Source organism: Onychostruthus taczanowskii, unplaced genomic scaffold, assembly GCF_017590055.1.
Source record: "Onychostruthus taczanowskii isolate IOZ18803 unplaced genomic scaffold, ASM1759005v1 scaffold299, whole genome shotgun sequence".
Classification (NCBI taxonomy): domain Eukaryota; kingdom Metazoa; phylum Chordata; class Aves; order Passeriformes; family Passeridae; genus Onychostruthus; species Onychostruthus taczanowskii.
The window spans coordinates 57,852-82,539 of record NW_024500338.1 but is presented as its reverse complement, the minus strand read 5'-3'; the positions used below and the strand labels follow the sequence as shown (position 1 = coordinate 82,539).

Genomic DNA, 24,688 nt, shown 5'->3' with positions numbered 1-24,688 from the left:
GGATCAGCGCCGGGCCGCTGGAGGGAAGTGTCGGGTATCACAGTCACCACTCCCTGTGCCGTCGGGAACGGGGATACCGTGCGTGCTAAACGGGATCTAAAACCAGCAGCAGTGTCGAGCTCTAGCTAGGCGAAGTGTGGAAAAGTAGCTCGTGTCTCTGCGACGTGCCTAGTGGGATATGTCAGGGAATTTCTAATTGTGTGCTCTTGGCTTTGCTCCGGTGCAGTGTAAGGATTTAGAATTTAATTCCTTAACGGCATCTTAAGCGAGTGTATATTTTTATGGTATTACGCTTGGATAATTTTTGTTTTTCCTTTAAATGAAGAGAAGGTCCTGTTGACAGTTCATAGGACACACTTAGAATGAGTATGGATGAGAAACTGGAAAATCTGTAGACTCAAGTGAGCTAATGTTTATTGCTGATATTCTGCCAAAGGTCAATTGGATTTTGATAGAAAAAGTTTTAGGGATTTAGTGTAGAATCTACTGCAAAGGCAAAGTTTGAAGAGCTTTTGTAGCAAGGCCTCACTTAAAGATGCATACTTACTTGTGGAGCCTGCATTCTCTGCGTGAATGAAGACAGTTTATTGTATTTTCTATAAAATTAACCATTGGATTAGGGGTTATTTACAGTACTGATTTTTGGGGTGTAAATTCTTTACTGACTTGGGACTCTTCCTTACAGAATATGAATGACTATGTAGCTGCATTAATTGCACTGAAGCAAAAAATAATTGATGGAGAGTAAGTACAATTGCACGCGTTTTTGTTTGTTTGGGTTTTATACTTTAGTACTTACAGCAATTCAGGAGATATGATTTTTGGAATGTGGATATTTGTTTATGCACTATACTTAATGCTTCTCAAAATAAAAATTCTTCACAAACATGTCCTAAATCTCGACTGTAAGACTAATTTATTCCATAAAACATTTGTGTATAATGACAGTAAACAGGGCTATTGTGTACCTGTAATATTATTAGAAGTACTGGCTGAAGCGACTCTTTGAAGAGATTTATTTATTTAAGGCAGAAACAGATAATTGATGATATGTATTTATATTTATTTTGTTCATTTAGTTGTGCTTGTTTATTTCATTTTTCTGTGGAGAAGAATGTGGGAACTAAAAGCTGAGTACAGATATGAACTTTCTCATCAGAATTTAGTCTGATCATTAAGTTCTGAAATTCTGATGGGATTAAATATCAGAATGTGAAAAGTGAAGCTGAACATTGTTCAGAATGGTATGATTATAAAATCCTTCTTACAGTTTGGTTTCTTTTCTGTGCTTGCTTCCAATTCTTCTCAAAACCCATCAACATATTTTATGGAATAATATATCAAGATATGTTATGTATACCTCCATACTGTGGTCTAATATCTATGCAATGTCTCCTAATTATAGTGGTTTGTTTCTTATATATCCTTTCCTAGACACATGTCAATCTCGCTTTAGTGAATCTAAATGACAGTCCTGCGTTCTATTTCCAGAGTATTTCAGCTAGCACACACTGGGTCTCATAACTAGGATCCTTTTTTCAAAGCTGCTTTATTCTGTTGTGATTTCTTTTCTGACCTCTAAATTTTGTGTCCATCTTCTTTCTTCCAATGCATATATTTATTGTGCAAATTGCTTCTTCTTTAACTACTTGCAGCTCAGGCTTTCTTTTTTGCTTTGTTGGATTTCTCTTGACTATTGCAATAGAAAGTAATGCAACCCTCTCTGTATTAGGGTAACTCCCATGGTATTACTCTTTCTTGTCCTTTCTTTTCTCTGTTCATAAAAAACATAACATTTGAGGAAAGAAAGGAGTAGCTTTCCTTGATGCTGTCCCATGGTCCTCTTGCATCAGGGTAAGTGTTACCCTTTATGGCTGCTAGGAGAATAATATAAAGATTAAAACCTTTTAGGGTCTTTCAAACTATTTCTCTGAGATCTGTGTTCTTTTTTAGGAAAACATCCTTTCAAGTTTGGAAACGTGTTTTTATATATATCTATATGTATATATGAATATATATCCTCTAGTATATATATATGTGTATTATTTCCTTTGTCTGAGCAATACATTTTTTTTAAAGTTGCAATTGGTTAATGGCTACAACTTCATATAATTGCCAGTTGGTTTTTTTTTCTACTTAAAGCAGTTTAAGATTTGAATGGCTTAATGAAATCAAAGGCTTATATTGACTACTATCAGAAAATGTAAACCAATCTTACACTTTCTCTGTTTATCTGTAAAGCAAAAGGAAAGATACCCTAACATACAATTGTCAAAATCAGGCGAGAAAATGAGTAATGTCTGGGTTTTTTCTTTTCTTACAGTCGTTTGCTGACAGAGTATCAACAGAAATGCACTGATATCCTTTAGTTTTCTCTTTGTGTTCTTACAGGATTAGTATACCTAAAACTAAATAAAAGGGCTTGAGGCTTTCCATTTAGGTTATGAGATGATGTCTCTAATAAGGAACAAACTGGGTGGGTTTTGTAAAGAAAATAGGCCTTCGGAATTAAAACTATCCACTTAAGATCTGCCTGTTTCTGGTATATGGTTTAAGGTGGTCTGTTTGAAATCTGAGTTGCTGAGAATTACTCAATCTTTTTCATGTAACAGGATAAGCTCTTCTTACTAATTTCAAATGTATTGAAATGCATGTATCAAACAGTTCTGAAAGTCTTCGGGAGTTTTTTTTTTCTGTAAGGAAGTCTTTACTGGATGTTTCTTTGCAAGTGGCAGTTGGATTGAAATATACTTAAGGACATTTGATAAACTGTTTTTAATATCTACCTTAACAAGAGATTACAGCTTCAATTTGCTGAAAGGTAAGTTGGATTTATATTCTTTAGTAAAGATGTATTGCTATATTCTCTGTGTTGTGGTTAGTTTTAGGAGTCTGACAGTGTCAACGCAACAGCCATGGGTCTGAGCTGCACTTTTAGTATGGTACTTTTACTATGCTTCCTAGGCCATAGTTAGCAAAGGTATGATGAGGACAGAAATCTGTCCTTCCTTTACAATACATGTGTGGGATTCTTTCCTGGCCCTGGGCTAGTGAGAGTCCAAGTAGAGATGTGAAGCACATCTTTTGGTGGTGGTTAAGTGTATGGCTATTTGGGGTGTCCATATTTGTGTGAAGCATTTTGATTTAAGAGTTGTGTCTGTGCCCTTCCTTACTCTGTGATTATAGAGGAAGAGGCAGCATATAATTTTTATGGACTCCAACCTGCCTGCTGAAAAACACTGCATTTGGACTCTGCTCTTACTTTGCAGCACCATGTATGCAGAGACATTTATTACTGCCACTTTAGTGTAGGCAGCATACTTCTGTGGCACATGCCATCTGCTTGCATCTAGCTTTGGGTTCAGTGTAGTGTTTTTAAATCAGAGCTTGGATTTTCTTTAAATAGCTGGAAAAATGAGAACACTGAAACTCTTAAGGTTTTTAGGTATTCTCACAGCATTTTTTCCATAGGATGAAAGCAAAATACTGAGATGCTTGATTGAAGAATCAAAATACTGAGTTTCAAAGCATCCATGTTTTTGGCAACTTTTTTAATTGCACATCTAATTTCAGAGAGATCTCGGCTCTTCGTTGCCAAGTGGAGAAGATGTTACAGAAAATTCTGCCTCTGGAAAAATGCCAGGAAGAGTTGGGTTCCTTGAAGGCAGAGTTGGAAGAAAAAAAGGTGTGCTTATTTAAATAACTTGCACTTTTTCTGTTAAGGAAATGCATATTCCTAATGCTTATCTTAATGAAGTTGACTTGTAATGAGCTCTGTTCTTATTTCCAGCTCACTGGGACAGGTAGCTGTGGTGAAGTTAGGTGAAATTAATTAAATTACTTCAGGTTTCTGAGAGGCAATAAGTTTAGGTTGTAGTAGTTTTTAAAATTTTTGATCAGATAATTTGGTTATTTCCTCAATAAGGAAGGAATGAGAAACATTCAGACTCCTTTGGCTTTCTGCTCTGATCTTGTCAGATTATTGAATATAACTTGTACTAGTGAAAAGGTGCCAAGAGACAGGGTCTGTGCAGAATAGTGTTGTGCTTCTGTTACCTTTTTGAACATACGTTTTACATCATTAGCTTCTGAAGTTTATTCCTCATTTCTCTCCCATCACTTAGCTGAGATTTAGTCTACAGGAAAGAAGGTTTAGAGTGTTCAAATTACTTACATGTATGTATTTTCTAGATATTATTATAATTTCTAAAGAAAATACCCCACTTTCTTTCTTGTAGCTCTTTTATAATGGTATAAGAAAGATACTAACAATTGTCTTGTTGCTGTACCTAGTTAGTGTTCTGTGTTAGAATGGTTTTATAACTCCCCTTCCCTCAGCAAGCATTAGTAGCTGGATGTCCTGATGGCACTTGCTCAGAAAAAAATAGGATTACATGTATGGTGTATAATAGTTAAGATCTTGACTTCAGCTTCAAGTTCCTATCCAGCTAGGTGTTGAAGGCATGTACTCAAAAGATAGACATAAAGAGATTCATGTGTTTGTTTGTTATAACTTTTGCCTTTAAAGAAGGAAGATAACCTGACTTTCCAACTCACTTCTTTTCTTATTGAATATACTTAAACTTTTTTGGCCAGGCATTGTTTTCATTAGAAGATAAGGTGTCTGCGTGTTTTTTTTTTTTTTTTTTTTTTTTTTTTTTTTTTTTTTTTTTTTTTTTTTTTTTTTCCCCTCAGTATGGACATATTTTAACTGTGCTTTCCTTCTTCAGAGTTCTCTCAAGATTTATCAGGAGAGTCAACTGGAATATGATAAAATTAAAGAAGAAATATTAAACAGTGATGCTGTGTAAGTGATGCTTCTTTTTTTCTCAACCTTTCTTTCCCTCTCTTGCCTCTTCCGAAATTGATAATGTACCTTATCTAGTTATGCTTTCCATTTTGCTAAAATTTTTGTACTTGTGAACAAGGAGTATGTACTTTTGTACTTAGAACAAGGAGTTGATGGAAGAATGTTCCTAAGTTTTGTAGCAAGCTCTCTTAAGTGCATTGTTACTTTATTTATTGTCTTGTGAAGTGGCTTTATGTGGTTGTTTAATGAAAGTCTTCAAGAACAGGATGAAATTGAAAAAAAGCTGTAGTTTCTCCAGTTCTAAGTAGTTCTTAGTCTCAGCTTTTTGTTATTGCCATCCATTTCAGTTTTGCTGTTAAGTCTCTGATGGCAGTATAAGAATAATATTGCCAAAGTGGTCTGTACTAAAATGAGTCCTTAAAATAATCCTTTTAATGTAACAGCTCAGCAGTTCAGTCTGGCATGTCTGGAAATTAGCAGGAGGAATTTGGCACCAAAAGTGCAAAAGTAATTTTTGCTGCTGTAATACAGAGTATTCTGAAGCTGTGGCTTGGTAATTCCCAAAGTTTGTTTTTCCACTAAGCAGTCAGTTAAAGGTTTCCTTGACTGGAGCATATGTGTGTGTTAACTCTTACAGCTCTTGATGCATACTCTAATGGTCTTGTCTAATTACTCTTTAATTCTCTAATATTTTTAACCTTTAAATCACCTATATCAGTGAACTGTGACTTCTCAATATTGTGTGGGAAGGTACTCAAGCTCTCAAAAGAGAACCAGCTAATATATAGCAAGGTGTTACCTCCCCTTATTTTTTTCTGTGAAGGTATTTTATGACGAATTTTGCTGAAATTCTCACCTATGGCTTGACTGTCAAAGTCATCTATAGGAAAGTAAGTATGAACCTCTTCAGGCTGAGAAGGCACAGAATCCTTGGTCTATTACTTCATACTGTAAATACTTTGACTACTGAACGTGCAAAAGGTGCATTCATGAGTGGGTATTTGAATATATTCTGGTTAATGTCTGAGTGGTAATTAAAGCCTGAACATCTAGAAAGGCTTAGATGGCAAATCTCAATCTATTACACAGGTTTTAATATGGGGAATAGATGAACTGTGTTCTGCTTTATGAAAATGATCAGTGATCATTGGTAGAATTGTCTACTTATCTCAACAGTTTAAAAACAGTTTCTGGGATATTGGAATTTAATAGAAGAAAAGAATAGAAATGTTTATTTTTCTATTTATTATTTTCCAGTTCTTTGTGTTTTACATATAAGGTAGGGTTGGAAATGTTGAAGTCAAAATTTTTCAGATGCTTCATGTTTTTTTTCCTTTGGTTTTACTTTAGTCTAAAGCATCTGGATGTTCTGAACAAAAAGGTGTGAGACATAAGTCATCCTGAGGGCTATTCCTGATTATCTCATTGCTTAGATGTTATTCATTGTAGGCAAAGCTTGATTATTTTTAAGGAGTAAAGCTAACTTGTCTGCATTACATCACAGAAATGGAAAAAACAGAAACCAGTTTTCTGCAGTTGTATTTCTAATTCCAAGTTGTTGCTAAAGGTATATTTAGTGGATTGACTCTCTTAAAAGCAAACTCTGCCTCTGTAACTGATACAGCTGTGTGAGAATGCCACATGCCACCAATTTAATTTTTTTAACTTCAGGGACTTATTGGTCTCACAGGTCCTGGGTATAGGAAGTGTGTTTTCTTTGAATGGCTAGAATTTTTTTTCTGACTTTTCATGCAACATAGTTCTATTTTAAAAAATGATCTATTAATGTGTTCTTTTTAACAGGAGAAAGAAACTGGAAACTAAAGTGAAAAAACTTGAAGGTAACTTTCCACATTGAGTAGGACAACAGTACAGTAACATAATCTCTTTTTTCCTTTTCTGTCCAGAGGAATTGTGACTTTAACTTTGATGCCCAAGGAGCAAGGCAGGCCAGTAATATGTGGGGTGCTTAGTCTCTGATTTATATCATCCCTCCTGCAGAATATTTTCTGCTGAATGTCTTAGGCACATGACTCAGATGAATTTGGAAGGGAACTTCTAGTCATGAAATCTTCAAAGGATGGAGTGTTATCAGCCTCTGTAGGCAACTTGGTTCAGTAACATGTTGGAAACTCCCATGTTTCAGTTTACACCTAATGTCTACCGTACAGCAGTCTCATTCCATCTTCTTGATACCTCCTTGTACAGGAAAGTTGTTCTTTCTATGATTTGTTATGTTTTCTCCTCTGGCTGATTAGGTCTAGTTCTGTTTTCATAGGGCATGTGCTCCAGTGTTCTAATAATCCTGGCAGGATTCTTCATGTTTATGTTCGTATTTAAGTATTTGGTGTTCCTGATGCATGTTTCCTGGCTTTTAAATAGTCTGGCACTTGTATTTTAGTTGGTTAGTTTGTTTGTTTGCTTGCTTTTTTTTTTACATGGAGAAAGAGAACTGACTTCATGGCACTGTGTTTTTCTTGTTTGCGAGGATGAATGTACGTAAGACTTTTTGAGACTTTACTTGCTGTGTCATCAATTGGCAAGGCAGATAGTTGCATTCATATCACACATATTTTAACTGTGCTTACCATAGTTCAAAATACAGTGAACTGAGTGACATATCTTAGTGTTAGAAATCCCCTGAATCTTGCTGTAAAGTAGAGGTACAAGGTGTTTATTTTGATGAGAATTTTGGAGTCCCATTGCAGGACAGCCAGTCTTTTTACACACTTGCCTCCAAAATCTCAAATTCTGGCAGAACTAGAACAAAATACTGAGAGAGAGCCTGTGTTGGGTCCAATTTCAGTGACTGTTTTATCTGTTTTGGTTTTTTCTATGTTCATTTAATATCTCAAACATTGTACCTTTTGGCAGTGTGAAATTTTGCCATGATTGTTTTTTTGTTAGCCTACCACTCAAGGTTCCTTTTTAAAACCTTTTAATAGGCTCTCTTCTGATTTGATCAGCAGGAATATTCCATTTATTTTCTTTCCTATCCATATATAAGTCATCAAGCTGAACTCTTAGGAGTTCTCTCAGCTGACTCTGTCACCTGAGAATTTTCCTAGGAACCTTGCATTCAGTTCTCACCTACCCTGTACCCTCTATTTCCACCCATCTGCACTCTTGCCAGGTGTCTGTTAGACATGAAGAGATAAGGTCCTCTTCTCTATTAGTCTTGAGTGCTGTATGTATCTTTCTAATGCAGCTGGCATTAGGATGTGGTGTTTTCATCTTTGAACCAGAGCTCTTATAAGACAATAAAACATGTAAAAAACCCTTGCAACTCAATTTTATCTCCTTTTTTCACTTGGTGTATATTGTTCTACAGTACAATATCATTGTAATATGACCCACTCTTCATTCTTGCATATAATTGAGAAAACTAATAAATGTATTGCTGTGGCTCAAAACAGTAATTATACAGTAGAAGGCAAGATACTTGTATTCATAAGATGTTGTCTGAATTAACCAAAATATAACTTCAGTGAATTTGTATTTCACACTATCTGGTTTTTGCTGATAATTTTATTTGCAAACTAGGGAACCACTATACCAGCACCACTTAAATTTGTGGCCTCTTTACAGTGTAGTTTCTAAATTGAATTTTGGTTCTCTTTTTTTGAAGAGGCTGCAACAAAGCATACACAGGACTTCAGACAACTGAAAACTGAAAAGAAAAGGCTTGAAAAGGAGCTAAAGAAAGCACAAGTAAGGCTTTCCTTGTCTTTGTGTGAAACTTCTTTTACTATTTTTGGGGGAAAGAAAGAAGCTATTGGTGTAATAGATGCTGAAATAGTAAAATCACATTTTTGGGTGGATATTGAATAACTAAACATTAGCAATTCACCGTAAGAGAGAAATTTTCCAGCTTCAGAATTGTTGATATAGATTTCATGCTCTTTAGGACCTGATGCTCTAAGAAATATGTATGGCATAAAAATTCTGTACTTCTTAATTTTAACAGGGAAAACTTGATGGTGTAATTAAAGAGAAGTGCAGAAAACGTAAGTGCTTACCTTTGAATGCCTTCAAATTTGTATGTGGTATTGTTCCATTTGAATATTTTCTTTCCAACTCTCCTCTTTTTAATAGTTAAACATGCAGAAACTCAGAGTTCAAGTGAAGATCTTGCAACAGATATAGACAAAGGTAAGACTTTTTGCAAGTCCATTCTCTATGTGGAAACAATTGTTATGAATTTATTGCAGTTCTTCAGGAGTTGCAATTTTGGAAACAGAGGATACTGCCAAAATGCTATAAGAGCAGATGCAGTTGATACAAGTAGGTTACAATGATGAAGGGCCAATCTAATAGATTACGATTTTCAGTTTTTCAGTAAGGAAAACTCTTGATTCATAAAAATGACTAGTCTACCCTGTGCATATCTGAAATCAGCTGATGTGCAATTATAAAACAAAAATGCAAACACTGAAAAAAATACTAACAATCCCTCTGAAGCTTACTAAAATCATAAACCACCAAATAGGAGAGTAATCTTGTAAAATTTCTAAGTGAGATTTGGAAAATCAAATAGAAATACAGGAGGTATAGCTGTATCTTATCTTACTGACTTTTTTTTGCTCTAGTGATCTAAAATCTATGCTGCAAATTACCTGAATCTAACTCTAATGGAGCAAACTCCTTGAAAACTTCCTCTTAAGTATTAAGACCAAACTTTATGCAAATTCATTTTTTGTATTTTTTGCAGTTTTTTAAAGTGCTGATACTGCTTTTGAACTGTTTAGGGATGCTGAAGGTTGTTCTGAGGCAAAAGAACTTCACTGTTCTATTTCTTGCTCTGCAATAGGTTTGTTGCGGAAATTAAATTTTTTTGAAAAAGCCACACCTTGTCAGTTTGTGTGTGTCTTGGCATATTTTTTACTTTTGGATTGTACTGAATTGATACCAAATTTATTCCTTTGATTTTTAATTAATGGCAAAATAGGAAAATTAATATCTGAGCATTAATTTGAGCTTCAAATAGCAGCAAGGAGTTATTAGTAATAAGTAAATGGTAGTGTTGTTAATAGCTGTTCAGCAAAATTTGGTAGGTTTTCCTTGTATATGCTGACTGTTTTTTAATATGCTTCTTCATAAAATAATAGCAGTTTGCCATGGCCTTTGACTTACAGAATTTGCACAAAAACAGTGTCAATTCCTGTGCCGCGCTGCTGTCTGAGATTCTCTACTCCCCTAGGTTAGGGGAGGAGACTGCACCGGCTAAGCTGAGGCACAGCAGCTAGCAGCGAGGGGGCACTACCCAGATGCTCCAGGGGCGTCCAGGGAGCGCCTCAGGAGGAGGCAGCGGTGTGCAGCAAGAAGGCGAAGTAGAAAAGAGGGACTCCTCTTGGGGGCAAAATCCAGAGGTTTATTGCTTCCAAGGGAGCCAGCCAAGAGAAGACCTCGTACAATACTATATAAAGGGGGTGGATCAATTGGGTGGGAACAATACAATAACCAATGAGAGGGAACTTGGGCGGTAACATACTCATGACTGACACATTGGCTAGCTAATAAGGAACATAGTAGGGAGGGACTCTTGTTCCTGGTCCAATCACCCACCGTAGGGAGGAGAACTGAGCTTGGGGAGGGGTTAACGGAAGGAAACCATAGGAACAGGGGAGGAGGCAATAAACTGACAGCTCTTCTAACTGGGGGAGGGGCTAACTGGGGAGGGAGGAGGATCCCAAGACCGAACCATTTGATACATGGGGAAAACGGAACATACCAACTCCAACTAAATTAACACACTACAACAGTTCCTGATTGTTGGATTTATGATACTTTTGGCATAAGTAGATAAGGTGCTTATGTATTTTACTGAGGTTTTGAGTTTTTCTTCCCTCTCCACTTCTCTTCTGTCTCTGAAACTAGGTTGTTTGACATCACATAGCAATGGTGCTGCTAGAACTGTAGACAGTCTTCTAGTATTGTGGCCTGATAATTAATTCAGAGACGTAGTGTATTTCATGATAAAACTAAGATTAATTATTACTGAGTGAGCATAAATGTGATACACATCTTCATAGAAGAGTTTCTCCCAGGTTCATGTAACTTGATTTGTTTTACAGAGCTGTTTAATTTCGCTAATGCTACATTTGAATGTGTTTTACCTTTTACTTTGTGAGCTGTTACAACTTTTTGCAGTACTCCCTATAAAAAGGAAAAGGTGTAAAGCATGGAAAAGGTGTAAAGCATTCTCCAGCTGTTCCTTTAGTCTGCTCTGGGGGTATGGGCAGTACAGGATCTATTCCCTAAATGGCATCTAGCATTTCTCTTTCACTGAAACTTGTGCCTTGTTTTAATTTGTTGTGGGTATTTTGTATTTAGTTGTAGGCATGTCTGTGTTCTGAGTAAAATAAACACAAATTCTTAGTTCAATTTTATCAATTCATTTAAAATAAATATATATATTTATTTATTTATTTTAACAGGAAGAGTGAAGCTCTTATTAGAAGAACTCTGGATGTGCATTGACAGTGCATCAGGAAAAAGAGAGAATGAGAAAAATGATCCTGTCTTAGGTACAATGGCATGCAAAGTCTTGAAATTTTCTTGATGCTCTCTCTTTTTCTGACCAAAAGGCAATGTTGGTATTTTCTTTCAGCTTCTATTTGGGATAAGGAATGGGCTAACAAAAGAAGACTAACTGTTACAGAAAGTAGGTTCCAGTTGGGTAGTGACTGCGTAACACTCTTTTGAAAGACTTAAATACTTTCCTTGATGTTTGACTGGTCAATTACATGTGTATAATGTGAATGATGGTGCATATGGGCTCTTTTTAGTCTGAAACAAATATGTGGTAAAATAGTTGAATTATAAAGTTTAAGAAGCTGTTACCTCCATTTTCTTCTTTGTAATGTGATATTCAGATAATGATAAAAAATAATCTGAGTAGTTATCCACATGTACATTCACAGCAAACTTTAACTGCTTTAACTTTACATAGCAGATATTTTCTTTCTGCACTCAAGAGTAACAGATGCCTTGAAACTGCATTAGTTTTTGTGTTGCATCTCTGGAATGTTTTTATTAAGCTTTATTAGTTTTTTCAGTTTCTCTACTACTTTGATTTTTCTGTAACTAAAGGTGTACAGATATTGCCTGGGATAAGTACCCAGCAGCATTAAGAGCTTTGAAGATAATCTTTTCAAAGACCCTCTTAAGTTTAAAAATTTGCTGCTAGTGTAGATCCCAATGAATCTGCCTTCAGATGTGTTCCAATGGAATCCACTTAAGAGGTGCCAAAATATAAGGACCAGCTCATAACAGCTGGTTAGTCAGCCTTACTTCCATTAGTTTAATGCAGCAAATACATGGCTTCAGATCTAAAACTGAGCTAGACACTTGTGCCCTGCAATTCTGAATTTAATGTCTTGATCGAGGGTAAATCAAGTGACAAGAACAAGCACAAGAAACTGAAGAGTTTAAAATATATGTGATTTTAGGGGTATCAGGTTCCAGATAATCCTTTTGCCATCCACCAAAAGAGGAACTTTAGATTCCAGAAATTGTGTCCCATCTTTCCTATTCATGTCTTCTCAAGGAAACGACAGTACTTTCATAGAAGGAAGTAATTATCTCTAACAGTCTCTTCTAGCCAGTCCTTCTTTCTGCCCACTTCAGTGTGGAGAAAATTCTAAGCTTAGACCATGTTTTTGTTGGAATGGTTAGATTTCATAGAAATACGGCTTTTGTCCTGTTACTGGTTTGGTTTTTTCCCCTCTTCAAACCTAGAACAGCCATCTTGTTATTCAGCCTCTTAGGAAACTGGCCTTTACTTTGAATTCATAATAACAAAGTGCTTATGTTTACAGGTGCAATCTTCTAGGAAAAAAGGGATCTTAATAACTTTGCCATGATTTCTGGTCCCATATTATAATAGTTTCAATCTAGAGGGCAGATCAGCTTGATGGTAGTATCTTTTCCAGAGAATGTCAGTTCATCTGTTGCCTGGATCTAGCCTTTCAGAAGTGTACTTATTATAACAGATTTCTTGGTGTATTCAAATGTGCTGTAAAATACCCAAAACTTTGCGTTATGGATCAGTGTCTTTTCTGTTCTGCTAAGGCTGATACTACTTTGAATGGTTTTCTTGAAGAATGTGTTAATATATGAAAATTGGAAGACTCATGAGGCTTTCCAAATATGATGTTGTGAAAGCCTGATAGGATAATGGAGGTTTGCCAAACTTAATTTAAAAGCATTTGGTAGTACTGTTACAAATCTACCAGTAATAAAGTTGACAATACCTGCATCTGACCATGAGACCTTGGGCCATAATCTAAGGTTACTAAGACATTGATAGTATTTTAGTCTTTGGAAAACTTTATCTCATATAGTTGGGACATAAAATCACCTACATTGTGAATAAACATTTAATGAAGCATTTGAAGAATCTTGCAGCTGGGTGCTGAATATTTTGGTAAGTTGGGTTCTGTAACATGCTCTGTTTATATGCTATGGTGAGATGAACTGAGGGAACATGGTAAAGACCATGGCTCCTCCCTGTCTGGGAGGAGCCAAGCTTCTTCAGGAGGTATTCTGTAACTGGGTTTTGAGCTAAATTTGGCTTACTATGGAGCTATACCCATCTTACCTGCTCATCTTTTTGTTTGGGGATATAGGATAGGGGAGAAGCTGCATGTAGATCTTAAATGCAGAGATGGAAAGAACTGCACTTTAGTTGCCTGCTTTAATATCAGATAATAGGAGATGAACACAGTGGTATTATATGTAAAACACAAAGATGAGACTGAATCCCCAGGGATATGTGTGTTTTATGGTTTTGAGATTAAAGTCCATAGCAAATGAGTGTTTTGAGAAGCAGACCTCTTTTCTGTCTTGAAAAACAGATGAAAATCTCAAGGTAACACCTATATAACAATGTAGCATTGCATATTTAGTTTTGGGTATGCAGTTCACCATAGTTCTTTGTTTCATATAGTGGAATATGCGGATTTGCTGTCTCAGAAAACAGAATATTGTCTGTAGCTTCAAAGAATATTTAGTGTATGACCCATCCTGAAATTCACATAATTGGAGACAGGTTGAAAAATTCTGCTTCATTGTCAGGGCATTAAAAAATTTCTGTGGAGGAATTTCTTTTCTCAGAGAAACACCACTGTTCTTGAGAAGTGTGCAGTTGCTACTGCCAGGCATCTGCAATCACTGTGCTGATGAGGTTTTCCTGTAAATCTGATGAGATTCTATTACTAGATTATTTATTTTTATAAAATACGACATCTTAATCTGGTCCTTCTTGAGAGGAAAAAACCACAAGACTTGTTTCAAAAAGTTGCTTTGTTGCTTGGAGTGAGGAGAGGACAACTTGCAACGGTGAATTGCCTTGCAATGTGCCCAATCAAGAGTAAAGTTTTGAGTTGTAAAATTCAGTTTGTTTAGTACCAAGGCAATCAATTTTAGCATTGGATCACTTATTTCATCTCTGCTTTTTTCTCCACTTGGCATGAAGAAGGTATTTCAAGTAGTACATGATTACTCTGATTTGAAAACATCATCAAAATCTATCTTAATCTTCTCTCAGAAGTGAGAGAAGGCAGCAGTGTAAGGGGTTTGAAGCTACATGAGCTAGATTCCAGATTGTAGATTTCAGGAGAAAAATTTTATCATTTCACTGATTCACATAATGAAGAAGAGTGCAATTCCCTGGATAGAGTAAAATTTGTCTGCGAAATACAATCTTTGAGAGGATCCTTCCAAGGAAATGGGCTCAATATTAATAAGGCTTTTCCTGGATCTGAGGTTCAGGCCAAGGTGCAAAGAGTTGACACTTCAAATGAAGAAACTTGCTTATACTGAATCTTTAAAAATTGCTCTGACAACTCTTCTTACAGATAATTGGGTAACTATAAGAAAGGTATCTCATTACCAAAGAAATGCAGTTATCAGTGACTGGGTTGGAAAGGGATGAATAGAGAAGTTTGGAGAATCTCTTAGTTATTCAGAAATTATGTCTTTGATCCATTGTTCAGGGGAAACATTTAAATGAATGATATGTATCAATATTCTTGGACTTTATGTAGGTGCATGACTGATTTTGAGATTATAGAAAGGATGTAAAGTTCCTAGTAAGTCAGTACTATTGTGTAGTTCACTGTGAAAAGTAAACTTCCTAATTGTCTAAATGGAGTCCTTATAGGGGCAAAATCTGTAACTGTGTTGCTGCCTGCTTCAGTGCAGGGTAAATTCTGTGCTTTGAAATGGTTGGCACAAAACAACATGAAAAAATCTAAGAGACATCCAACTTCTGAATTTTTCTTATTTTCTTTGTTTCTGCTTCTCAAAGAGCTCCTTTTGCTTTGGATTGGAACTCAAATTGTAAAAAGAATGTAGGTTTGTCCTGAGAAACTTTAGAACATCCTGGAAGCTCTATGTGACTGGTTTGTAAATGGTTTTATAAAACAATGTATTGTCGTAATACTTATAAGATGTAAAGGAAATGGCAGAGCTTTCTTGTCTTTGGTGAAAATGATGTGCTAGGGCCCTTCAGGTTGATCAGTTTCTCCCTCCTCCTGGTGTCCAGTAATTGAGACTTTTTCATGGAGTTGCTACATGAAGTGACTGAGATGGATCTTTGAAATGATGTTATTGATAAATTTTTCTAATTTACTCCTTTAGTGGTGCTGACGTATCAGAATGTGCTTAAAAGTTTTTGATCACTGAGGAGGCTATTTTGACCTATCAAATTAATATTTTTAAATATTATACTACCATTGATGTTGCTTTGGGAATATTTGTGCAAGTTCTAGTAGTGGATTGATACAGAGAGCAGTAATGAAGCACACAATTTTTTTTCCCCCCAACAGAATGCAAGTTGTGCCAGTTAAACTAGTACATCCTATACTCAAAACCATTTTATGCATGTGCTGTTCTTTGTACTGTGGGATGGTGTTGTGACTTGCCTTTGAACATTTGTTGCTAAAGGATCCCTTGGGGTGGATTAAAGTAGAAAGCTGCTAAATAATTGATATAACAACAAATTTTATTAGAACTGCTTTGAAACTATAAATGGAAAACACTGTAATGGATTGGAAAGGGGTATATAGCTATTCTGAAGTGTGTGATCACCCCAAAGAGGAAGACTGGAAAGAAAAAAGATAGAGGAGAAAAGACAAAGATAACCACCACCTGTGGCTCCAGTGATGTGTGAGTGATCGTGGTCTGTGGTTGTGATACGCAGTAGGAGTCCGTCAGAGGTGGAGGCCCGCATAGGCATTAAAATTTGGGGTTTTTATAACCCTCATCTTTCCAGCAAACACCCCAATACCTCCTCCAGGAGGAGTTCTGGACATGTACAATCTTCTTTCTCGAAGATCATGGAAGTCCGGCGGTGTCAAGCAGGGGTGTGAGACTGTGTGTTCAGGGACTGGACAAAGTTTCTGTACGAAGGTTCTAAGTAAACTTTCAGAGTTTTGCAGCTTATGGTGCATGAGAGACACTGTCATAAAAAACTCCTTACCCTGCCTCTGCAGTTAAATTGTTTAACAGCAGTTTCTCCTCTAAATCTAAACTAGCTTTTTTAAGGAAAAATTTAGTCACAAAATTTAATTAGTTCACTGTAGATGGCATACTCATGTGTACACAGAATAGGCTTGATCTCTTGCTTCAATACTGCTGATTTGGTGTCCAGTAGTGTTTGTGAATACTATAAACAAGATCGCACATACAATGTCATATAAGAATTGCAAATACTGCAGAGTAGATTTTAGTTCCATATGACACACTAGGGTTTGGGAATTGTTGATTTCTACTGTCTTATTGGAGGTAATATTTTTGTTTTATAAAATCAAAGAATTTAAATTTCAGGAAACTGGGCCATCTTTTTCCCTTTTTGAAGTATTTAGCATAATTATAATAAATTTAAATTATTTGTCTTTAGACTTTCCTGGATGAATGTGTTTTGTCTGCATAATAAATGAGTTACTGTGTAATAGTAAAAACTGTGATTTGAAAAGTAACAAAACAAAAGTACAATGCAAAGAATCACACAGAGCATTTGGACATGCTTTCTTGTTGTTAGAGTAACTGTAAAACTGTACAGTTGACATCTTGGAAGGGTCGTCAGCTGCTCAGTATCATTATCTTAGTTGTTCCAACAACTTTGTGCATAGGATATGTTGTGATGCCTTTTTTATTAAGGGTTCAGAACTGACTAAATAATACCATTAAAGCAAAATCTTGTGTGATTAGACTCAATATTTAAATTTAAAGAATTTAAAAAGAATTTAAAGAATTTAAAAGCATATGTATATTAAATCATAAACTAGAAATGTAGCTAAGTGCTTCCTTGTTGTATTTATGGCAGGATATGATTGTAACTTGCTTGGAAGTACACCTGCTGGCTCAAACCTGCAGGTTGCTTTAAGCTGAGAATTACAGCCTGGGTAGGGAATGTCTGTGCGTGGTTGTCCTGCTTTTCATGGCTGAGTTACTGGGCAAAGACCGAGATAAAACATATGGACTTTCATTCCTGCCAAGAATGACCCTTCCTGATGAGAAAAATTGGGAATGTTTTAATGATCTAAGTCAGACAGTTTGGGGAAGAATTTGCACACACATATGCCTTTTTTATTAAAAAATAATTGTGAATAACAACATCACATCTCTATAAGGAAAGCATTTTTGAAAGTGACTAAGATCTTCCATGGAAATGTCATTTGAAAATATAGTATTACATTTTATTTACTATTGCATATTATCTCTGTAAACAAAAATGGGAGGGCAGAAATTCTTAACAATATTTTTCTGTTTTAGACACTGTACAAATCCAGCAAAAGATCAAGAAGTGTGATGGCAAAACACTACCTTGGTGTTCTTCAGGGGAAAGTGCTGTAAAGCAAAATTCTGTAACAGCAATGATAATTCAAAGAAGTACCGAGCCTTTTGGAGATGATTGTGCTGTGAACAGGACTGCTGAAGAACAACTGCACAGTGGTGAGGATAAAAATGTAGATGTGATAATACAGACAGGCAGGGAGCACAGCACTTCAGGCTTCTCCACTCAGGAGCAGAGAGACCCAGGTGGAAATGTGATGGATATATTGAATTGGGCCAGACCTCTTCCTGCTCTACTTTCTCCAGTACAGCTTTCACCACTGACTACACAGGTGAGTTTCAGGATGCATCTGACTTGGCATTTAACTTGGTCTTAAAATTACTGAAGAAATAAAGATTTTATATTCCTGGGCTTTTTTTTTTTTTAAATCAGTATTATTTACTCATGCACTGAAAAGGTCTCTGTGTGCTTAGATCCATATGGATACTTTAACCTTGTAGCATACTGCCTGTGGAAGGGAGCAAAAACATAATCTTCAGAAGTGTATGTGTTATGATTTAAACCCAGTCAAAAACTAAGTGCCACGCAGCTGCTTGCTGACTTCCCCACCAGCAGGATGATGGGGAGAATTGGAAGAGTAAAAGTGAGGAAACATGTAGATTGAGATAAAGACAGTTTAATAGGAAAAGCTGTGCATGCAAGCAAAGCAGAACAAGGAATTCATTCACTCTTTCACATGAGCAGGCAGGTCAACAGGGCTCCATCATGCATAATGGTGACTTCAGAACATAAATATCATCAGTCCAAATGTCCCACCCTTCCTTCTTTCCCTCTCTATGTGCTCAGCATGATGCCATAATGGTATGGGATGTCTCTTTGGTCTGTTGGGGTCAGCTGTCCAAACTGTCTCCTCCCAACTTCCCGTGCACCCCCCAGCACTCTCACCAGTGTGGCAGTAGGAGAAGCAGAAAAGCCCTTGATGCTGTGCAAGATCCACTCAGCAATAATGAAAACATTTCTATATTATTAACATAATTTTCAGCACAAATCCAAAAAATACCCCCCTTTCTGTGAAGAAAATTAACTATCCTAGCCAAAACCAGTATACAGTCACCTATGTCTCAACTTGCTGTCATACTTTTCCAGTGGTGCAGACTTAAATCCCAGTTTGTGTTCAGTATAAGCCTGGCTTTCATAGCAAAATTCCAGAGCTTGAAAGTTAAATGCTGCTCAAATGCTCTTTTCCAGTAATTTTAGAATGCAAGTAGGTAGATAAAGAAGTCTCCTAGTTTTTACAGAGGTACTTTCATTCACTATGAAGAGCAGTGATGGAGAGGGTTGTAATTTTGTTGACTGGCCTTAATCTCTCAAAACCATTGCATGTCAGGGCCTTAAGTGTACTTGTTTAGAAAAGTAGGTCCTAAAACTGATACTAGGGTTTGGATTATTAACTTTGCTTTTTTTTAATTGAAGGATATGTTCTTGGGAGAAGTCACAGGTTCCAGTGATGAAGAAGATGATTGCAGTACTTCTGCAGTGGAGGGTATTTCACAAGAAGACAAAGTTCAGCCTCCAAGCTGTAATGTAGTCTACCCTGGTGATGAGTGTAACAGACAGTGCAAATCATGTGAACATGGTTTTGATGAAGAAATCTCACTTAATCTGAGTTGGAATGAAAAGAATATTCATATCAGTCCTAAGATATCAAGCAAGGAGAGAGATGCTGAAAGAAAGCAAGGTGAAGGTGCCATTCTAATGACAAACATGGTAACTAACAAGAATTGTTTGGAGGAGAATTCTGGGGATGTGGGAACTGAGAACAGAGAATTAACTGGAGCAACAGCACAAAAATCAGAAGACATAGAAGAACAGAAAGGAGATGGTGAGGACATGGACAGTGAAGAGGGAGATTCTTCAGTAGATTTTATGTTACAAAGTTTCAAGCCTCAGAATCAGACGGGAAAATGTAGTGTGATAGAGCAAACAGAGGAGAATGTAACCTTAAGTAGAGCTGTTGATAATGAGGGTACACATGAAAAATGTGGTGAATTAGTGAATGCAGAGAGAGATAAATTAGTAGCACAGAGAGAAACTTCCAGAGAAGCATCTGTTCTGCAGAGTGTAACTCATTTGCTATCTAAGCAATGCATTGTGCTTCATAGAGAAGATGCTGAGGAAAAATCTGATGTGTTGATAGAAAATGAAGTGGTTGAAAATAAATCAAAAAATGTAGTCATATTAACTAATATGGCTGAAGCTATTGAGATCTCTGCACACTCTCAGTGCTCTGAAATAAAACATGACAGTGAAGAGATTCTGGAGAAACAACATATGCAAACAAAAGACAAAGTGAACAGAGAATGTGAACCAGAGACTGTTAAAGTCTCTAGGCATTACTTACCTGTATCTGCTACTGAAGGAATCAGAACTTTGTCAGTATTTCCAAATGATGAACAGCTCAAAATTGAAGACGTGAATATAACCAGAGCTCCATCTCCTGAACTAACTATGAAATTTAACAGAGGAAGTGTTCTAGAAGTAGCTGAATTGTCAGAGCTACTCCATAGTGCAGAAAATGTAAAACTAGTGGATATAAAGGAGGTGGTAGGTTTACGAAGCAAACCACATCACGAGAAAGATGGTAGTAATTTATCTCAAAGGAAGTCAAACTTAGAAAATATACTTGAACTACCAAAGACAGCATGCATTATTGGTGTGGAAAGCAGTGTAGCTAAGTGTGAATCCTCTGTGTTAGATTTTACAGAAGTGAAAGGTGAAATAAAACAATCTGAAAACTTATGTGAGAAATTAGAATGTGGGCAGTCCAAATCTCAAAACTTTAGACTGTTTGAATCTCTAGAGTGTGAAGTCAGCGTTAATCCAGAAGATTGCGGAGGGGAAAGCAGTGAGTTGTTAGCAAGAGGGGATACAATTAAATCTATCTTAATAGAAAGTAATCCTATGTCTCAGGAACAGTTTGCAAAACCTCTGATTCAGCTCTTGATATCTGAAAATATTAAATGTGATGAAATAGAAGGGAAATTAAATAAACAAAGCAAGGAATTGGTGACTGAGACTTGCTCCAGTTCACTGAAGCAGGAAAAGAATGTTGTGAAGAAAAATAATACTTCAGAGATCATTTGCCAGCCTACTTCAGAAATAGAATGTAGAAGTGGCTTGGCTTTTTCTACTCAAAAGGACTTGGAGAAATGCTGTATAAATAATGAGGAAACCAATTCTCCTGTGCAAGTGGAAATTGGCTTGGAATCCACAAGATCTCCTGATCTAAATATTAGTCTTCAGAAAGTTGTTGCTTTCCTTGAAACCAACTTAGCAGGAAAGGCTGCTTTTTCCTATACCTGGGAAAACAAGGGACATACAAATTCCATTATGAGTAGTACATTTAACTCTTCTTCAGATAACTTAGAAGAGGGTGCTGAGTTTCTGACTACTGAAAAAGTTAACATGGGCAAAGAACTGGGCTGCCCTGAGAGAGAATATGTACATAAAAATGAAGAGAAAACTTCAGATAAGGAGCAGCCAGTAGATAAAGAACCTCAGGCACCTGTTAAATCACAGGTCATGTATGCAAACCCTTATAAGAATGCTTTTCTCCTCCAAAAGTTTCATTGCCAAGAATCAGGATGCAGGACTTCTACGTGGAAGGTTAGAACAGATCCTTCTAGAACTAATCCACTAACAGGTGGGGAAGAAAGTAAAGAACTGAATGGTTTTGTGGGTTCTGGGAGAAATGCCATAATAAAGTGTAAAAGTGATTTTGATATGCCAGAGCAAAGCAATGACTCTGAAGAGAAAGACTGTTCTCTACAAAAAGTTAAGTGTTCTGAATGTGTTCCAATGTTCAGAAACAAACTGAGATCTTCCAGCAGAATTGCACTGGATGCCCTGGAAACTGGTGCAGTTGTTGATGCTGATTACCAAGTATGTGAGCTTCATTCAATGAGGCACCCAGGAAATACTTTCACAGTTAGTCACCTAAAAGCAGACACTGTCTTGGATATGAATACACACTGTGAACCAAACAACTCTGGAGGTACTGCAAATGAGTGGTCAAGTGTGACTGGGGAGGGTTATCCTGAAGACTCAGCCTCTTGGAAAACCGAATGTATATTAGTAACCTCTGAAAATACTGAGAGTGCTAATGAACTCATGGAGTCTAACACAGCTGGATGCATCAGTCACAGTGAGGAAAGTCTATTAAAATCTGGAACATCAAAAGAAAGCCCTGTGATGCCAAATGCTTCAAAAAATAGGTTGCCACTATGCAAGATGTTAAGCAGATTCTCAGAAAATTGCAGGCTGACTGTAAAAACCAGTAAATTAAATGCAAGAATGTTAGCACTTGCCAATTTCTTAGAAGAAAATGATTCTGCAAAACTTCAGTCAAATGGGAAACAAGATTTATTACACAGTGGTGATATGGGAGTCTCAGTGTTTGAAGAATATAGTAATAATAATCAAACTTACACTGCTTGCAATACAGGAGAAAGCAGCACTGATGTTATCATAGATAGTGGTACAAAAAAAATTTTACTCAATTATCTTCCAAATCCAACCCTCTCTGATGTAAGGTGCAGTTGTCAAACAGCTGGTCAGGTTTCTGAACCACAAAAGACAGTATTTGAAAAGTTACATATGGTGGAATCAGAGTCTTGTGCTCTCAAGAAAAGCAATAAGTGGAAGTGTAAAGAGCAAGAACCATCTGAAATCTTGACTGTTTCTACCAAGACAGCTGTCGACATAATGCATACCAAGCTATCAAAGAAACTGTTTCAAGGTAAAAGAAAAACAAAGACTCTTAAAGTTACTCAGCCAGTTCTTGCAAATGCTAATACTTCTGTGGCAAAAAAATGCTCATCTGAGATGATAAATAAAATCAGGGAAGAGATAGGTCCTCCTCTGCCCCCCTTGCTACTGCCTTTGATTGCTACTCCTCCAAAAACTGCCTGTACTGTCTCCCCGGTAATGTCTTCAACAGGTCAATTCTCTTTGCTTTCCCCTCTTGATGACCTGATATCCCCACTATGCAAAACTCCTGTTCTTCCTCTCATGTCCCCATTAACAGATACTCCAGCAGTAAAATCTGCTATTTTATTTTCTCCTCCCTCACCCTCAGAAATGACAGTAGGTAGAAGGATTCTCTCCTCACCTTTGAAATTTTGTACTTCCATTCCAAAGCATGCACTTCCTGTTCCAGGAAGATTTCCTCTCTTTGCAGCAGTTAGTGCTGGTCCAGACGCTCCTCAGGAGAACTCTGTGAAAATATTGGACACTATGTATCCAGAGCTGTCTGCAAGGGCAAGGACACTAAACATTCTGAAAGGCAATATTCAGCTTAACCGATGTCCTTTTTCAGACAGCCAGAGTTTGCCAGGACCTGTGTCTCAAGCAGGTGGATTCAAAGCAATTGCATCTACATCAACTGCTTTTGTTAAAGCTGGGAGCAGTTTGAAATCTGATAGTAGCAAAGATGAAGACAAAGATGTGCAAAATCAGCAATTGTTTTCAAATAATTTTGGAAAAAGGACACTATTGCGGGTATCTATGCCAAGAAGTGCCAAAAGACTGAGGCTGGACAGTGAACTGCCAAGGATGGAGCCCAGTGATATTACTGCTGTCAGAAATACTAAAAATACCATCTCTGAAATGCAGGAGGCTTTCCATGGTAAAAGCTATGAAATCGGTGATTCATCACAGCATTCCAGTTTAGAAGAATCACTCCCAGTAAAGAAGGACTGCCAGAAAGTTTCTTTGGCATTAAAGAAAGTTGCTGAATCCTGTTTTGACTTGTTACCAGTTATCAAAGGTCATGTGTATGCTGGTAATATCTCACAGATTCCAGTAATGAGAGATGAAGAGAGAGAAGTTGTCTATGAATTTGGTATAAAAAACAAGGTAAGCAGCATAATTTTAAATTTTATTGTTTAATTATCACTTCTGTGCAGACAGAAATAGTGTAAGTTTGTATTATTTGAATTCTCAGTTGTTGTGGCACTGTCCTGTGCCAAAGTGTAATCTTGAAAGATTATTAGAAATCTAAATTTTTATAACATAAGAAAATACAGAACTGCACAAGAAATTACTGTTCAGTGGTGTCCAAGATGCAAAACTGCATTTATAAATACATATGCTTTCTGATGTATGCATAAACCACTTTATTTTTGCAGCATTTTTTGAAGTGGACAGTATTAACAGTTGTAGGAGTTTCTCCAAATTTCCTCTATTTTTTTTTTAATTGAAAAATATAAACTTCAATCTATATACTGGTATATAATACAGTTCTATGTTTACTATTCCACATCAGGTTATTAAATTTAATTCTGTTGGAAAATTTTTCCCTTATTTTATTTCTCAGAACTTCCTTAGCATCAGTGCTGAAAAATTTTGCTTCAGTTGCCATCTTTCTCATAGATGTAGAATTAGAAGAGCAATTCACCAACTGATACATGGCAGCATTTTGTTCTGTTACAGTCCTGATACATAATTAAGTTCTCCTCAGAAGTTGCTACCAAGATCTCAGGTCTCTTTGTTAGGAGTTGTTAAGTCTGGTAACTTCATAGAAGTAAGGCTTGTAGCTTTATGTTTTCAGGTCCAGCCAGTAGCAAGCCATACTCCTAGTAGAGAGACATGCACACAGTACACACCTACTCTTATTCTCTTGTCTGGTTAATCAGGTTGAAATCCTGGCAGAGGAGAATACTTTCATATATATACAGACAATATGGATTCCCCTAGCAGCTAACATTAGGCACTCAGTATATCCAGTAAGTGACTGATATTCTTCTCACTTGTCTCATGCACTGACAAACTTAAGAGACACAGAAGTGTACACACATTCCTCCAGCAGCTGGTCTGGACTTGTGTCTGGACCTCAGACTTGTGGTCTTTCAGGTAGCTGGCTTAGACCTTCTGATTCCTCCCAAAGCTAACACTCAGAATCCCTGTTGTCCACAGATACCCAGTCTGAACTGTGTACTCTCCCGTGCCTGGCTCCTAAACCTCTCATTCTACTCTCCACTTTCAGGTCTCCCTCTAAGCATTCCCTAATAAGTCAT

At 36.7% G+C, this 24,688-nt stretch overlaps 1 protein-coding gene across 2 annotated transcripts in view; it reads left to right on the top strand.

The window, feature by feature from the left end:
• ICE1 (interactor of little elongation complex ELL subunit 1) overlaps positions 1 to 24,688 on the top strand; it is a 36,162-nt gene that overhangs the window by 716 nt on the left and 10,758 nt on the right. Inside the window, exons 2-14 of one of the 2 annotated variants that reach the window (XM_041408271.1) lie at positions 686 to 744; positions 2,324 to 2,358; positions 2,803 to 2,821; positions 3,574 to 3,685; positions 4,731 to 4,807; positions 6,614 to 6,651; positions 8,439 to 8,521; positions 8,778 to 8,817; positions 8,906 to 8,962; positions 11,248 to 11,337; positions 17,591 to 17,943; positions 19,086 to 22,410; positions 22,990 to 23,528. In XM_041408271.1, the coding sequence (XP_041264205.1) occupies positions 686 to 744; positions 2,324 to 2,358; positions 2,803 to 2,821; positions 3,574 to 3,685; positions 4,731 to 4,807; positions 6,614 to 6,651; positions 8,439 to 8,521; positions 8,778 to 8,817; positions 8,906 to 8,962; positions 11,248 to 11,337; positions 17,591 to 17,943; positions 19,086 to 22,410; positions 22,990 to 23,528 (4,827 nt within the window). Of the gene's footprint in view, positions 1 to 685; positions 745 to 2,323; positions 2,359 to 2,802; positions 2,822 to 3,573; positions 3,686 to 4,730; positions 4,808 to 6,613; positions 6,652 to 8,438; positions 8,522 to 8,777; positions 8,818 to 8,905; positions 8,963 to 11,247; positions 11,338 to 17,590; positions 17,944 to 19,085; positions 23,529 to 24,688 lie in introns of both variants that reach the window. The other variant, XM_041408270.1, reaches the window with a different exon arrangement.